We start from the raw sequence: 18,435 nt of genomic DNA, 5'->3' as shown, positions 1-18,435 counted from the left end.
CTAGCAGCGAAATGTCTGCAAAGGGTCTCTTTTCAATACAGGGACTTGTGTGCCAGAGGCAGGATGTAGAAATGAGGGCGACCAATTTAGACTCTCAGTTCTACCCCCTCTTCAAAGTCTGTCCTGCAGAAGTCACTTTACCTCAGTTTCCTTATCTATAAAGTGGGAACAACAATTTTTTTAAAAAGATCCAAGGAAACTGTTAGGCATAATGGTGTTTAACATGAATTGGTCTTCAAACCCAGTGATTTCCCCCCAAAAACACTAACTGAAAGATTCTCCAGGGGCGCTTGTTAAAATTCAGATTCCAGGTCCTCACCCCAGAACTGCTGTTTCCACCTCTATGGAGGAGGGCCTTGAATTCAATATTTCCACCGAGGGTCTGAGGTGATGCTGCTGGCGTTACTGGTCTACAGAGCACACTTTCGTTTTTTTCGTTGTTGTTGTTGTTGTTGTTGTTTTTTTAATTTAAATTCTAGTTAGTTACCATATAGTGTAATACTGGCACGGAGCACACTTTGAAGGGCAAGGCTCTCCCCCATACATCCACTAACCTACCTCTAGATTCAATTTTCACTTAGAAAATTTGTATAGAATCGCTGCTTATCTCTAAATGGTAGAATTGTAAGTAAATTTATCATTTCTTCTCTCCCTTTTCTGTATGCTTTCCTCAATGAACACATACTGCTTTTATCATAAAATATCATCTTAAAAGGAAAAGGAGCTCTTCAAAGGTGTTTAAGTGTTTCCTTAGGTAGGGATGGACGCTAAATTTTATTCCTAGGACTTCTGCAGGCATCTTTTTTTTTTTCTTTTTACATAATTCCTGGCAAGACAGCCCTAAGTCCAAATAAGAAAATACGATTTTTAATCGTGGTCTGGCAACTAGCTTAGGAAACTGCCTTTGTAAATCTACTTGACCTTGCGGTGCTTCATCTTCTGTAGTCAAATCTGAAGGGCTTCATGAAGATGTAAAATTCTCTTTCATGGACATTTTTAGGATCTTCTTGTCTATAGTGCTAAAGCAGCAAAGCAACCAATTCTAAAACATTCTTTAAAATATGAAAAACCATGGGGCACCTGGGTGGCTCAGTCAATTGAGCGTCTGCTGTTTGGCTCAAGTCATGATCCCAGAGTCCCAGGATTGTGTCCTGCACTGGGGCTCCCTGCTCAGCGGGGAGTCTGCTTGTCCCTCTGTCCCTCCCCCTGCTCCTGCTCTACTTCTCTCTCTCTCATTCTCTCTCTATATATATCAAATAAATAAATAAAATCTTTTAAAAAATAATAATAAATAAGTAAAATAAGAAAAACCAAGGGTGCCTGGGTGGCTCAGTCAGTTAAGGTTAAGCAGTTAATTGTCCACTGTGTCCCACTCTTGATTCTGGCTCAGGTCCTGATCTCAGGGTCGTGGGATTGAGCCCTGCAGTGTGGTCATGCTCTACGCAGAGCCTGCTTGTCCCCCATCCCTCTTCTCCTCACCACCACGCCCCCATGCCACACGCGCGCTCTCTCTCTCTCTCTCTCAAATAAATAGACAAAACCTTTAAAATACATATGAAATAAGAAAAACCTGACAGTTCCTGAAGTTATTTCATCAGTGCAATTTTTCTACAGCTCTCAGAGTACTCTTATTCAACACAGGTCCTTCACTATATTGCAACAAAGTGACTTACTGCTGAAAAGAAAGCAGGAAAAAAAGCAGCAAAGGGCCAAGAATGAACTGGAGAAAAAGAGATGCTCATATAGAAATCTCAGAAAATAACATCATTATATAAGTAGTTCCTAAAAGTAGGAAACAACTGAGGCTTTCAGAGAGAAAAATATGGAGAAAGGCCAAAAATAAGGGGCAAAAACATTGTGTATCTGCTGCTATCATAGCAAATAAAGGACACCAGACAATGTTTTTGCCAATTTGTCACAAAGGGCACCACCATTTTCCCTAAAACTCTTTTGAGGTAACTTTCTTTAACAACAGGACTCCAAGGATGTGAGAGGGACGGCCTGATAATTTAAAAGGAAAAACAAAAGTCATGGTACAATACACAAGAAAGCTCTTACTTCTTCCTCTCAGAGCCCAATATCCTAAACAAATCCTTAAAGTACTGTGGTACACGGACGACCACGTTCTCTGAGGGGCCAATGTCTTTCAGGCCAGGGTAGAGTTTCACATCGATGACCTTCTTGATGTAGCCCAGCCAGTCAAACTGAGGAGAGAGACAGAAAAACACAGAGTGAGGGGACATCTGCTGGGCAGCAAGCAAGGAGAAAGGCAAAGACAGCCGACTGAACATACCCCACGGCCTGTAATTTCTGACCAAATAGTTAGAGATGTAACTGCTCAACTCTAGAAAAGAAACAACTGGTCACAGGCTACCCAGACCCACCGCCTGTATCACAGACTTCCCGTGCGTTCTGTACCACCTGCCCGAAGACCACACATTCCCTCCCTCCTCAGCTCCCCAGGCCCTCCTTCTTTCCCTTCCCCCCACACTCCTTCCCCCCACCACTCCTCTCCCTCTCACCTCACACCCCGCCCCCAGCCCCCCAGCTCACTGCACTCTTCACTCAAGGATACACACGGATGCCTCAGGCCAGGCTACGCTACCGGTCTCCCCTCTGGGGCAACTTTACTTATGCAGGGGGAACTAGGAAAACAGTATGTGTCCCCTCCAGAGCATCACTCTCTTGGCATTTTTAGCTGGCTACCCCAAAAGTCATTTGCAGCTTTTTTTTTTTTAACCTCCCTTGCCTGCATCCACTACTGAAATGGAAAACCAGTTACTCAATCGCAGCCTCCCCTGTAAGCAGGGATGGCCACAAGCCCCAGTCCTACTTAAGACACAAAGGGAAGACATCTGGGAATATTCTGGAAAGGCTTTGGTATTTTTTCCTGGTAAAACAGAGAGACCTAACTATCACTGGCCCTTCCCCTTTCTTGCTGGCTGATGGCAGACGTGATATGTGGAGCTACCGTAGCCACCTGGCAAGCCTGAGTCATCAAACAGGAGGTCAAAAAGCCGGCACACTAAGGAGAGTGGAATGGAAAGAACAAACGTGGCTCTTTGACAACACTGTTCAACAGCAAAAGCAACACCAACAAGCACCTACATCTAGACCTCTGTCATGTAAGAAAATGGGCTTTAAGCCTTTAAGCCACTCTTGGAAAGCTTTTCTGTTCCCCACAGGAGGAAGCACCCTAATGCACTGGCAGGGGATATTTTAGGTGGTGACTCACGAACATGATGAGAACCACTAAGACTGATGGTAGGTTTCACAAAGGCAAAAATTCATACACAGAGGATGTACAATTGCTTGTAAAATGACCAGTTAAGATAACATTTCCTAGATCATTTTCACCAACCTGGGGAATCATAGCACTCAGCTGGGAAATGTTCATTTTGTTGTACATGGCCTCGCTGGTTCGGTTTTCATGTGGAATCATTATCTGTTGGAAAGAGACTTTGGTTATTTTTTCAAATGAACCATTTCTTGATGCGTGACCACCTTCTCTATGTGCCAAAACACCTGCCAAGTATCATAAAGCTTTTCAAGATTTTGGTGCAGGGCTCCACTTGGGAGAGAGAGGGAAAAAAGCTGTCACTTCAGGCAAAATTAAGATGAAGATAATAAAAAGAATCTTTCCTGTCCCGTTCAGTGTGAAACACTGCCCTCAATCCAAAAATAACTTCCTAAATCCATTCCTCACCTCTAATGTGGATGGATAAAAGTCTATTCCTGGCGTAGGTCTGACAGCAAACTGACATTATGCAACTGAGACAAACATTCCACCTCCACCTGTGGGATCCAGATAATGACCCAAAGTGCTCATGAACCACAGGCCATCCCTTCATCCCTTGGGACACATTTTTACTAAAGAGTACTAGACTACCTGGATACCACTGTCATCTGTGATCATTCTGTTAACAGCTCATTACATTACCTCCCCTTCCCTCTGCTTTCTCCGACCTTGAGAACCCACCCCTGTCACCACTGCTCAAGGAATGAGTTCAATTACCACTCAAACACATATTTGCAAGTCTACATCTCCAACCTTCACTCTTGACACTCTTTCTTTTCCCAATACTCGTGCTCCTGGCCACTGTGCCAACACCAAATCTAAGCTATGTTGAGTCAAAGAAAAGTAGCAATGATTATCTTCCTCAAGGGCCATCTTAATCACTTCTGTGGACAGGAAGTAGCTCCCCACAGTCCTAAACCACACCGTGCTCTTAAGGTCCTCCCCATCCTCTGGTTCCCTTGCATTAAACTTGCCACCTTCTACCTCACACCTCACACAGGACTCTCCTACCCTGGCACCCCCATCCACCATCACTACTCCGATAGCTTGAACTAAGATTCAAGACTTGGCCCAAATTCATTTTCTCAGTCAAGCCTTTCCAATTAAACTCTACTTGGCTCCAATCACAAGGGCCACTCGACCAATGTGCCCTCCCTTTGTGAACACTTCTCTCTAGCTGGTATTGGTTAAATGCACCCTTCCATGGCTCTATTTCCAAGGACGTTTTTGTGCTTGGCTAGGTTGTCCTGTCTCTCTAGCTTCAGAAGTTTCCCTAGTACTATGTGTTCCACTAATTTTGAATGGCCTAGGGGTATAAAAGATGGAAGGAAGAGTTACCGGCTGGCCAAAAATCCATGCACCACAGATTTTTGAAGACAAAAATCCCACAGGGCTGAGTGACGGACATCTGCCCCCTCTTTCCTATGCTTCAGTGCCCTCGGCTTCTCCCCACTCACCCTCCACAGGAGAGAGTTCATGAATCTTTCAAAAACCTTCCTGGCTCTATCTGAATCATTGCCTCAGAGAATCTCCATACTCCTCCCTCCCCCTACTAGGGCTCACAGCCCCAGATTGAAGCCCTTTGGCCTCAGAGCTGTTTTCAGCTCCCTGCCAACTACGTTCCCCCCCCCCACCCCATGGATTTGTCACTTCATTTAGCCTCTCAACAATTCCCAGTCTTGCCTCAGCCCAGCTGTTTTCAGTTCCCTTTTTGGTCCAAATCCCTGGCTCAGGGCAAGGCCTCCCCCCGCTACACCAGAGCTTCAGTCCAAATTAGAGCTCTGGGTCTCCTATTTGCCTGAGAAGGGAATCCAGATGGCCTCTAGACATAGCTCAGAGGCCCAGTCTTTGACTCCAGAACAGCTGCAGCAGTGTTCACACAGCCTTCAAAGGTGACATGCATGAATGAACTTTCTGCTCTGCAAGTAAGAGTTTGGAGAGATGTATGCATGTACATCACTGCAGCTGAGAGAAACTACTTCCTCCTGACCCTTATCAATCATCCCTACTTCATACCTCAACACCCTCCCACCACCTCATCAAGCACAAAACCAAGCAACACCTGGACTCACATCCAACTAAGGGTTTCGCATTTGTTCCCTCTGGTCCTAAGAATACACAGGGATTTTGCACTTTGGTTCTTCTACCAAAGAAGTTATGTTCTGAACAAAGTAAACCTGTGAGAATTTCTCATTATTTGCCCTCAAGTTTGTTCTTGGGTCTCTACCCTGAGCCTGCACTTAAGGCAACTTACAAAGAACTGAGCATGTGCCATAATGACATTTAAGTGGGGCAAGAAAAGAATAAAAAGCAGGGTTAGGTACAAGGAAGCACTAGAATGGCCGCTAAACAATGCTTACGAGCATGTCCTCTACACTTTCTACATCCAACTGCATATCCAGTATTAGGAAGGGTGAACAGACTTCCCAAAGCCCCGATTTTAGGTCAGACTGAGCCTGAGTGGAACTGGTATAAAGGGTAAACTAAATGAAAAATAACCTTCACTCAAGCCAAATCAATACAGAATTATTAACTAACTATTCTTCTATAGAAACCACACAGAAGTCTTTCAGGAAAAGGTAGTCAGAGGATCTCCCAGATGCTGTTCTTTGGCCACAGCTGGGTGGCATATGGCCCTTGGACTTAAAGCAGGGAGGCAGAAGGAAAGAAGAGCTCTTCTTTCTGTCATGGTTCTTCTTCCTGTTCCTTTCCAGAGGGGATGCTATGAGCTTTACCTTGGACCCAAAGGACAATGCCACAGAATGTCATTTTTATATATATTTTCACTTATGGTATACTTCTTTTAAAATAAGGAGAAGGGAAAAAAAAAGAATTTACATTAAGACTTACCTCGGCTATCTTAATTTCCAATCTAAGCACTGACTTCATGTCATGCTCCGCTCGGGAGCTATTAGCTCCCAAAAGCACAGCCGTGTCCACCATGAACTTGTAAAGGGCATCCCGATACTGTAAGAGATAAAGAAGCAAGTGACCATGACAGCCTATTAGAAAGTACGTTTCAGGGACAGAGAAGAGCAAAAACAGCAGGTGGAAGTAAATGCTCTTCAATATCACTCTATACTCAGGCATGAGGCAAAACGAACCATCCACCAACCACTTCGGGACAAAGAAGAGTGGCAGCTACTGGGGGACTGCTTCCATGAGAGACAAAGATACCAGCCACCAAGGATCAAGGGAACTAGTTTTCTGGCAACCAGTGATATTATAGATACATGAAACATCTCCAAATGAGCCCAGAATGGAAAGTTAAAGGTCAGACTCCTCTTTCCAGGCAATGAGGCTTTAATAAAATAATGGGAAAGAAGAGTTGCTAAAAGCAGGAGGAATGATCCATGAAGACTAGTGGAAACTGATTTATTCTCTTCTAGTTCAATGTACCCACCTTCACACTAAGCAGTCAAGGGCCAGTGACTGCAGCCCTATGTCTCTTCAGTTTTGTATGGATTTTACAAAGTTCTCCTCACTACTCAGGGAAAAAAGAAAGAAGAGAGGAATGATAAAGAGAAACCCAGCAAATAGCAAATACAGAGTTTCCCCTCTGCATGTTCATAAACCTATTTTCAGGCTATTCATATGGCACTGGAGAGGGAACTTTCTCTGTGGAAACTGCACAATCTTGTTGAGGGTAACCTCTCCTTTCAGACATATTTGTGAGAACTCAATACACCACATCATAAATTATTGCACAGTTGTGCTATGGGACTAAGATTTCCTTACATCTTGATTCTATATGCTATTCTTGCTATGCTTATGACCTTGAGACTTATATAGTGCTTGGCATATAGCAGGGTCTTAATAAATATTTGCTAATCAGTAAGCAAGCTTTGCAAATAATCTTAATTAGAAACGATGCTTTCTATGTCCCAACTCAAGAAATTATGTATTCCATTAACACATGTATAGGATGTCTTGCTAGGCATTCTGTGCTTACGGGGGGCACAGATGAAAAAATTACATAATGCATGAGTCTGGTTCTCCGTGTGTAATCCAGTGACGGAGATAAACATGAAATTACTAACTGCAGCGTTAGAGACACCAAAATCAGTTCCTTAACAAAGCTGCTAAGTGTTTGGGAACTCAAAAAGTAGAGAAGAATTCCAGACTGGAGAAATGAACACAGAGCACTGGAAGGAACAGTGAAGAGCCCTCTTGTGAGGTGCACAAGTGGCCTTTATTGGGAGAAAAACAAAAGTAAATGAGGCCGCAAACATGCTCTGGGATCACATCATGAAGAGGCCTTGAATTCCCTCTAAGGAATTAGGAGCCTAGCATGTGAGCAAAAAACCACGCTGGGAGCTACACTCTGAAAAGAGAACTTGTCCAGTGGTGCTGAGGAGGCAATGAAACGAAGGGGAGGAGGTAACAGTTAAAAGCTACTTGTAGTCAAGACGAGAGTTAACGAGTACCTAGAGCAGTAAAGACAGAGGGGGGGACCAGAGGGAACAGAGATTTTGAAAGTAGAATCCAAAGGACTTGACTGATTGGTTACACAGTTTCAAGCCTGGTTGCTGATAGAGAGGTAACTCCAAAAGAAAGGTAGGTGCCCGCAGACTGGCAAAAGTTCCTTCTATCCACTGTTGAACAATACAAACATGCCAATCTTCTTTGATGAGTGTCCTTACCCAGGAAGTTGCCTAAGATCTTACTTAGCTTCCTGCCCTCTAAAACCTTCTAGATACAAGGTTTAGGATCAGCAAAGGGACAGGGACTTCCCTTGGGACCCAACACTTCCCAGTCTAAGTTCTTACATTCTTTGGCTGGCCCAGAAACCAGTGAACTCCCTAATCAAGGATCTCCTGGGTCTGGGGCTCCTTTGGAAATTCAACCATGTTTCCAAAACGAATTTAAAGTGTCAGGAATGAAGCAGCTCTACTCCAATCTCCAGGAAACTAGGAGGTTTCCCAGCCACCCAGGCGCCCCCCATCTGGCTCCCATTAACCTTGGATTAACCCGTGGCATCTGTTAAGAAAACAGATTCCTGGGTCCCACTTCAAGGCTCCTACATGGGCCTCTCCAGGGCTGCAGCCCAAGAATCGACATTTAACAGGATGTTCCCAGTGATTCTTAAGCCATACGATTTGACAGCCACTCACCGACTATGTGAACCCAGGCAAATCCCACACTTTACTTCTGCAATGTACAGTGAGCTCTCTACAGTTCTAAGGAAAGGCTGCAGGCTCATTTCTTGGTTGCTTCATTCGGGTGTGCTATCTCCCCAGCTCCATCATGCGGGCACGGAGCCTTGATGCCCAGACTTCCCGAAGAGAGGGAGTGCCATTTGTCTGAGTGAATAAAAAGCCTCTATTTCCTGCATTGGCCAACATGGTCATTAAACAGTCACGCTGTTCATTTCCAATAAAGAGTCAGGGATTTTAGAACAATTTATGAACCCAACAACAGTCTGACAAGGCACAGTGTCGAATATGAGGAAAACTTACAGACTTGGCTTCTGTGGTATTATCCAAGTAGTCTTCCCTCACGGCTAGGGAGAGAGTTGCTTGGTCCAGCTGTTGAAACAAAACAGAAAGCATTCTGCTTATAATAGAAATTCTTACCAACCACTTTAACAATAATCATGGAATCTGCATCCCAGGGAGAGTCTGAGTCTCTGTCACCAATACAGAAACCGTTCCCTGCACTCAGAGCAACAGGCAATACGTACTTCAGCAGAGACAGAAATTAGAAAGTATCAGAGACTGGCCCCTGCTTCGTGGATTCTAACCCTTTTGAGGCTCTACCAATACTGAATAGCATCAAAGTTATCTGAATCAAAATAGGTCTTAGAGATGTTTTGGTTTTCCCCCTTCTTGTGGAGAAATGAAAGCCAAAGAAATAGGTGACTTTTCCAAGGTAACATGGCTGGGCAGAGCTCAGAGGAGAATCACTGTCTCCTGTCACCAGATCCAGTATTCTCCACACTGCAGTATTTTACAAAAATCCCAATCCAGAAAGAGTTGATTAATCAGATTTTCTACCTCCATACCCCTAAAATATTGTGCTGCACTGATTGATTTTTTTTATTTTAAAGGAATCAAATAATTCTGCTTTGAGAAATCTCTGCAAAATTTAGAACTCTCTCTGGAAAGTTTAGGATAGGTGATAAAAATACAAATAATTAATCAGACAACGAAATAATCAGTGTTATTATGGAAAAGTAAAGCATAATTTCTCAAATTAAACAATTTCACACCTTAAAGGCAATCAAAGGGGAAAAGACAGTCTTTTTGAAGAATGTGTTAAAACAACTGGACATCCATTTGCAGAAAAAAAGAAAAAATGGACCTTGACCCATACCTCAGATCTTACACAAAAATTAACTCAAAATGGATCATAGACCTAAATGTAAAACTTAAAACTATGAAACATCTAGAAGAAAATACAGGGGGAGCTCTTGTGACCTAGGGTTAAACAGAGTTATTTTTTTTAAAGATTTTATTTATTTATTTGAGAGAGAGAGAACACAGAGGGAGAAAAAGAAGACTTCCTACTTAGCAGGGAGCCCGATACAGGACTTGCTCTCAGGACCCTGAAATCATGACCTAAGCCAAGGTCACACACTTAACCAACTGAGCCACCAGACTGAGCCACCCAGGTGCCCCCAGACAGAGTTATTAGACAGAGTACCAAAATCACAATCCATAGAAGAAAAAAGAAATTGGACTGCATCATCATTAAAAAATTTTGATCTGTGAATGACACTGTCAAAATAAAAAGAGCTATAGACAGAGACAAAATATTTGAAAACTACATATATGAAAAAGGATTTGTATAAAAAGAGCCCTCAACATGCAACAGTAAGAAAACAATTAACCCATTTTAAAAGCAAGCAAAAGATCTGAAGAGACAATTCACCAAAGATATGAAGATGGAAAGTAAGTGCATGGGAAGATGTTCACAGCACTAATAATTGGGAAAATGTAAGTCACAAACAAGACAATACCACGACCTGTCATTACAATGGCAAAAACAAACAAACAAGCAAAACCTGACAATGTAAAAGCTGTCTAGGAGGTAGAAAAACTGCCTCAGTCGCACACTGCTGGTGGGAACGCAAAAGGGCAAAGCCACTTCAGAAACCAGTTTGAGGGGCACCTGAGTGGCTCAGTCATTAAGCATCTGCCTTCGGCCTTCGGCTCAGGTCATGATCCTGGGGTCCTGGGATCAGGCCCCGCATCCTGCTCCCTGCTCGACAGGAAGCCTGCTTCTCGCTCTCCCACTCCCCCTGCTTGTGTTCCCTCTCTTGCTGTGTCTCTCTCTGTCAACAAAATAAATAAAATCTTAAGAAAAAAGAGAGAGAGAAACCAATTTGACAGTTTCTTAAAAAGTTAAACATACACTTACATTTGACCTAGCAATCCCACTCCCAGGTAGTTATCTAAGAGAAAAACTTCATGCTCACACAAAAACCCACATGTAACTCTATTCATCATTGCCAAAAACTGGAAACAACCCAAAAGTTCTTCAACTGGTGAAAGGATAAACTGTGACACACTCTGGAACAGTCATCAGCCATAAGAAGGAATAAACTACTGATATATGGAACAACAAAGGCAAGTTTTACTCACATTCTGAAAAAGGCAAAACTACAGGGACAGAGAACGGTGTTTAAGGATGGGGAAAGTGGTTGACTACAAAGGGGCAACATGAGGGAATTTTGGGGGGGGGGTGATGGAACTGTTGTGTGACTCTATGCACTTGTCTAAACTTACAGGGGCACGTGGGTGGCTCAGTCGGTTAAGTGTCTGCCTTCAGCTCGGGTTATGATCCTGGCATCCTGGGACGCAGCCCCCTGTCTTTGGGCTCCCTCCTAAGCGAGAAGGCTGCTTCTCCTTCTCCCTCGGCCCCTCCCCCAAACTGTGCTCTCACACACACGCATGAACACTCTCTCAAATGAATAAAAATTCTTTAAAAAAAAACCCTTACAGACACATGCATCACAAAAAGTTAATTTCATTGTATGTAAATTTAAAAATAAGTATTTTTTTTTAAGTTCCAGAATCTTCTCTAAATCTATGGCTTTTCTTTCTGGAGTTTCAGCAACTGCCTAGAGACTGAATAAAACAAATCCCAACAGCAGATTTTCTAATTTTAAATCTGATTCACACAGAAAAAAGTTAAGTCAAATTAAGAACATACAAAATCTAAGTAACACCTCAAAAATTAGTAGCAACTGAACAGAAACTGGATCCTACATGCCTGTATCATTAATTTATGTAACTCCACATTATTTTTATCTATGTATTCTAGTTCTTTATTTTACTATATCTCAAATATTTTCCTTTTTTTTAATACGTAAGATTGGTATAGGATCACAGTTTTCCATGAGGATCTCCTTCATATGCAACGAATACTACAAAGACCAAGTTAAGAACATGGAGGGCATGGGGAGATGGAAAGGAGAAGGAAGTTGGAAGAAATCGGAGGAGGGAGATGAAGCATGAGAGACTGTGGACTCTGAGAAACAAACTGAGGGTTTTGGGGGGGTGGGGGCTGGGTGAGCCTGGTGGTGGGTATTAAAGAGGGCACTATTGCATGGAGCACTGGGTGTGGTGCATAAACAGTGAATTCTGGAACACTGAAAAGAAATTCCAAAAAAATAAATAAATAAAAAGGGTTTTAAAAAAAAAGAGTTAGTGATGTTATGAAAATTCAAAGAAAAACACTGCTCTTCTTTCAAGGAGAAAAAGAAAATTTTTCATAACATCTATCTTGCCTGCATGTATTACTAAAATCCTTAAATTGTGTTCAACCATCTTCTCTAATTGGCCCCACACAACCACATCATAAACCAGCCTGGCTTCATCCTACTAAAACTCCCAATCTACCACCATTTCTTCCAAAAATTAAGTAAGCCAGAATCGTGAAACACAATATTATGATTAAGATGCTTTGGCTTTCAATTAGATCTGGACAACTTGGAGCAATCTTTGGAGCTTCAGTCTCATAGGAAAGGAAACTAAATAGACAACATCAAGAAAGCCAAAGCTTCCCTCTGAAGAAATGAAGTTAAATTCACTTATTGTAAAAGTTTGGATGACTCAAGTGAAGTTACTGGACCTTTTTTCAACCTCTACATTGTTATGGTTTCCAGGAAACATTTTAAATACACCAAACAGAATAAGGTCTGACAACTAAATCTCTTTAGAAACATACAAACTCTTGAGGCAAAAGACTTTCTCAAGAGACCAACATTAGGACACTGCGTTATTGCAGGTTTTTTAATCCTTGTGTTTACAAATGATCTGAACATCCCAAGTAGAAAATAAAGTATGTGCTTAGGAAATCCGACATATTGAACTCAAAGATGATTTTTTTTTCCTCTAACTACAACAAACCTCAGGTTAGGAAACAAAGCAGTAACACAAAAAGAAACATCTGCCAAATTAAGATTTAGGGGGAAAAAAGGCAAAGCAATTAGAAAAACTTCATTTCCAAGAGGGTCTCTCCTTGTCATTCTTACAGATTTTGCTAAAACGTCAGACAAAAAGCAGGCCACTAATGATGACTTAAAGTCAGTTTCAGTAACACATACTCAGACAACCTGGTCTTCCAAATGTTTTTTCAGGATCCTACATATTCAAGTCCTTTATTGTCCCTAAAGTCCTCATTCTTATTATCTCCTTACATAAAATAAACACAAACCCACATGGCAAGGTATGTTTGGGGGCTTTCACTTCTGTTGTTTCCTATAGTTTTTAATTTCCTTTCTCCCATTTCAGCCTGTGACAAGTCCTATGCCATCTCGCCACAGGGCAGCTCGACAGAGGACCCCTGGGTGGGTCTGGGCAACCCCTGCTCACCAAACTGCCTGGCCTTGGCATGGTGATGCTTCTGCCCCCAGGAGAGGTGCTTTTTTCTTCACCCAAAAGTACCACCTGCTCACCCAAAGGAATCACCACAGTGCCGTGCCTTCCCAAAGGAGTCCTTTTTCTTAAGAGGGAGGAACAAGGGGCACCTGGGTGGCTCAGTGGGTCAAAGCCTCTGCTTTTGGCTCAGGTTATGATCCCAGGGTCCTGGGATCGAGCCCCGCTTCGGGCTCTATGCTCAGCAGGGAGCCTGTTTCCTTTCCTCTCTGCCTACTTGTGGTCTTCTTTCTCTGTCAAATAAATAAAAAATATCTTTAAAAAAAAAAGAGGGAGGAACAAAGAGCCAGGGGAATACAACACAGAATTCTTGCCCTTTTTTCCCATGATTCTTTAGTCTTTCAAAATTAAATTTTTTAATTCTTTAAAATTTTCGATTTTTTCTTTTTCTATTGTTTGAAATTTTTCCTCTTTCCTATTTCAACCTATCTTAACTATTTTATCTTATCAATACCTTTTTTAAAAAATCCTTTTTAATTTTCATTTTTATAGTCATATGCTATTCCTTCATTGTATTTAACCATATTTTTTTATACACATGTAAGTTTTTCTTCCTTTAAAATTTTGGGATACAATTTCCTCTAACGCACCAAAATATAACATAAATCTAGCATATGGCTTTGTTGTAGTCTCCAGCCAGATCATACTTTCTCCTTTTTTTTTCTTTTTTTAACCAAGTGCTTATCTTATCAATTCCTTTGCTAAAATCTTTTCTAATTTTCATCCTTATAGTCATATTCTATCCCTTCATCATGTTTATCCTTATTTATAAACATTTATATATATGTTTTTCATTCTTTAAAATTTGGGGAGGCAGTTTCTTTTTTTAAAAGATTTTATTTATTTATTTGACAGACAGAGATCACAAGTAGGCAGAGAGGCAGGCAGAGAGAGAAGGGGAAGCAGGCTCCCTGCCGAGCAGAGAGCCCGATGCAGGGCTCGATCCCAGCACCCTGGGATCACGACCCAAGCTGAAGGCAGAGGCTTTAACCCACCAAGCCACCCAGGCACCCCAGGAGGCAGTTTCTTCTAACAGACCAAAATACACCCAAAATCAAGTATGTGGCTCTGTTCTATTCACCAGCCTAATCATACATTTTTTTCCCCTTTCTTCTCCCCCTGGTTTCAGGTCTCTTCCAATTTGGTTAGTGTATATTTTTCTGGGGTCGTTGTTACCCTTTTAGCATTTTGTTATCTCATTCATCTGTTCTTCTCTGGACAAAATGACAAGACAGAAAAAAACCTAAAAAAAAAAAAGAAAAAAAAAGCAGTATAGACTGCTGGGGACCTAATCAATATGGACATTAGTAAGATGTCAGAACTAGAGTTCAGAATGATGACTGTAAACATGCAAGTTGGGCTTGAAAAAAGTATAGAAGTTACTAGAGAATCCCTTTCTGGAAAAATAAAAACCCTTTTCTGGAGAAATAAAAGAACTAAAATCTAACCAAGTTGAAATTTTTTAAAAAAAGCTATTAATGAGGTGCAATAAAAAATGGAGACTCTTACTGCTAGGATAAAAGAGGCAGAAGAGAGAATTAGTGATATAGAAGACCAAATGATGGAGAATAAAGAAGCTGAGAAAAAGAGAGACAAACAACTACTGGACCATGAGGGGAGAATTCAAGAGATAAGTGATACCATAAGATAAAACAATATTAGAATAATTGGGATCCCAGAAGAAGAAAGAGAGAGGGGACAGAAAGTATATTGGAGCAAATTATAGTAGAGAATTTCCCTAATTTGGTGAAGGGAACAAGCATCAAAATCCAGGAGGCACAGAGAATCCCCTCAAATTCAATAAAAATAGGTAAATACTCCATCATCTAATAGTAAAACTTAAAGGCTCAGAATCAAATAGAAAATCCTAAAAGCAGCTCAGGACAAGAAGACTATAAACTACAACAGTAGAAATACTAATTGGCAGCAGACCTATCCACAGAGACCTGGCAGGCCAGAAAGGACTAGAATCATATATTTAGAGCACTAAACGAGAAAAATATGCAGCCAAGAATTCTATATCCAGCTAGGCTGCCACTGAAAATAGAAGGAGAAATAAAAAGCTTCCAGGACAAACAAAAACTAAAACAATTTGCAAGCACCAAACCAGCCCTACAGGAAATATTGAAAGGGGTCCTCTAAGCAAAGAGGGAGCCTAAAAGTAACAGACCAGAAAGGAACAGAGACAATGAACAGTAATAGTCACCTTAGAGGCAATACAATGGCACTAAATTCATATCTTTCAATAGTCAGTCTGAATGTAAATGGGCTACATGTCCCAATCAAAAGACACAGGGTATCAAAATGGATTAAAAAAACAAAAAACAAGACCAGAGCGCCTGGGTGGCTCAGTGGGTTAAAGCCTCCACTTTCTGCTCAGGTCATGATCCCAGGGTCCTGGGATCGAGCCCTGCATCGGGCTCTCTGCTCAGCAAGGAGCCTGCTTCCCCCTCTCTCTCTCTGCCTGCCTCTCTGCCTACTTGTGATCTCTGTCTGTCAAATAAATGAATAAAATCTCTAAAAACAAACAAACAAACAAAAACAAGACCCATTGACATCCTTCTGCAAGAAACTCATTTTAGACCCAAAGACACCTCCAGATTTAAAGTGAGGGGGTGGAAAACAATTTACCATGCTAATGGACATCAAAAGAAAGCTGGGGTGGCAATCCTTAAAACAGACAAATTAGATTTTAAGCCAACGACTATAATAAGAAATGAGGAAGGACGCTATATCACACTTAAAGGGTCTGTCCAACAAAAAGATCTAACAATTTTAAATATCTATGCCCCTAAAATGGGAGCCTCATTATATTAATATATAATAATATATACTAGTATCTATAAACCAATTAATAACAAAATCAAAGAAACACATCGACAATCATACAATAATAGTATGGGACTTCAACACCCTACTCACAGCAAAGAACAGATAATCTAAGCAGAAGATCAACAAGGAAATAAAGGCTTTCAATGACACACTGGACCAGATGGACATCACAAATATATTCAGAACATTCCACCTCAAAGCAACAGAATACACATTCCTCTCTAGTGCAAATGGAACATTCTCCAGAATAGATCACATCCTGGGTCACAAAGTAGATCTCAACTGGTACCAAAAGATTGGGATCATTCCCTGCATATTTTCCACAAGAGGAAAGTTGGAAAGAACAGAAATACATGGAGGCTAAAGAGCATCCTACTAAAGAATGAATGGGTCAACCAGGAAATTAAAGAGGAATTTAAAATTTCATGGAAACAAATGAAAATGAAAACACAACTGTTCAAAATCTTTGGGATGCAACAAAGGTGATCCCAAGAGGAAAGTATATAGCAATACAAGCCTTTCTCAGGAAACAAGAAAGGTCTCGAATATACAACCTAACACTACACCTAAAGGAGTTGGAGAAAGAACAGCAAATAAAACCTAAACCCAGCAAGAGAAGAGAAATAATAAAGATCAAAGCAGAAATCAATGAAATAGAAACCAAAAGAACAGTAGAACAGATAAATGAAACTAGGAGCTGGTTCTTTGAAAGAATTAGTAAGACTGATAACCCCCTGGCCAGACTTATCAAAAAGAAAAGAGAAAGGACCCAAATCAATAAAATCATTAATGAAAGAGAAGAGATCACGACCAACACCAAAGAAATACAAACAATCATAACAACATATTATGAGCAACTATATGCCAGCAAATTTGACAATCTGGAAGAAATGGATGCATTCCTAGAGATATACGAAATACCAAAACTGAACCAGGATGAAATAAAAGACCTGAATAGACCAATAACCAGTAAGCAGATTGAAGCGGTCATCAAAAATCTCCCTAGGCCAAGAGCCCTAGGCCAGATGGCTTCCCAGGGGAATTCTACCAAACATTTAAAGAAGAATTAATACCTATTCACCTGAAACTGCTCCAAAAAAACAGAAATGGAAGGAAAACTTCTAAACACATTTATTGTGGCCAGTATTACCTTAATTCCAAAACCAGACAAAGACCCCATCAAAAAAGAGAATTACAGACCAATATCCATGATGAACATGGATTCAAAAATTCTCACCAAAATACTAGCCAATAGGTCCAACAGTACATTAAAAGGATTATTCACCATGACCAAGTAGAATTTATTCCTGGGCTGCAAGGTTGGTTCAACATCCACAAATCAATCAATATGATACAATACATGAATAAAAGAAAGAACAAGAACCATATGATACTCTCAATAGATGCTGAAAAAGCATTTGGAAAGTGCATCATCCTTTCTTGATCAAAACTCTTCACAGTGTAGGGATAGAGGGTACATACCTCAATATCACAAAAGCCAGTTGTTCATCTCTATGAAAAACCCACAGCAATTATCATTCTCAATGGGGAAAAACTGAGAGCTTTTCCCCTAAAGTCAGGAACATGGCAGTGCTATCCACTATCTCCACTGCTATTCAACATAGTACTAGAAGTCCTAGCTTCAGCAATCAAACAACAGAAGAAATAAAAGGCATCCAAATCAGCAAAGAAGAAGTCAAACTCTCACTCTTTGCAGATGATATGATACTATATGTGGAAAACCCAAAAGACTCCACTCCAAAACTGCGACAACTCATACAGGAATTCAGTAAAGTTTCAGGATATAAAATCCATGCACAGAAATCAGTTGTATTTCTATACACCAACAATAAGACAGAAGAAAGAGAAATTAAGTAATTGATCCCATTTATAATTGCACCCAAAACCATAAGATTCCTAGGAGTAAATCTAACCAAAGAGGCAAAGAATCTGTACTCAGATAACTATAGAATAGCCGTGAAAGAAATTGAGGAAGACCCAAAGAAATGGAAAAACTTTCCATGCTCATGGATTGGAAGAACAAATATTGTGAAAATGTCTATGCTACCTAGAGCAATCTACACATTTATTGCAATGCCTATCAAAATATCGCCAATTTTTTCAAAGACATAGAACAAACAATCCTAAAATTTATATGGAACCAGAAAATACCCTGAATAGCCAGAGGAATGTTGAAAAAGAAAGCCAAAGTTGGCAGCATCACAATTCCAGACTTCAAGCTCTATTACAAAGCTGTCATCATCAAGACAGTATGGTACTGGCACAAAAACAGACACATAGATCAAGGGAACAGAATAGAGAGCCCAGAAATGGACCCTCAACTCTAGGGTCAACTAATCTTTGACAGCACAGGAAAGAATGTCCAATGGAAAAAAGACAGGCTTTTCAACAAATGGTGTT

The 18,435-nt window shown here is 41.0% G+C and overlaps 1 protein-coding gene across 1 annotated transcript in view; it reads right to left on the bottom strand.

Moving 5' to 3' along the window:
• Window positions 1–18,435, bottom strand: part of PHEX (phosphate regulating endopeptidase homolog X-linked) — a gene marked incomplete at its 3' end in the record, with an annotated part of 137,997 nt that overhangs the window by 78,354 nt on the left and 41,208 nt on the right. The window contains exons 6-9 of the mRNA XM_032840842.1: window positions 8,758–8,826; window positions 6,149–6,265; window positions 3,362–3,445; window positions 2,059–2,204 (exon numbers count right to left, since the gene is read on the bottom strand). Of these exons, the coding sequence (XP_032696733.1) occupies window positions 2,059–2,204; window positions 3,362–3,445; window positions 6,149–6,265; window positions 8,758–8,826 (416 nt within the window). The remainder of the gene's footprint in view (window positions 1–2,058; window positions 2,205–3,361; window positions 3,446–6,148; window positions 6,266–8,757; window positions 8,827–18,435) is intronic.

This window comes from Lontra canadensis, unplaced genomic scaffold, assembly GCF_010015895.1.
Source record: "Lontra canadensis isolate GAN:19392208 unplaced genomic scaffold, GSC_riverotter_1.0 scaffold116, whole genome shotgun sequence".
Lineage (NCBI taxonomy): Eukaryota > Metazoa > Chordata > Mammalia > Carnivora > Mustelidae > Lontra > Lontra canadensis.
This window is presented reverse-complemented; position numbering and strand designations above follow the sequence as displayed.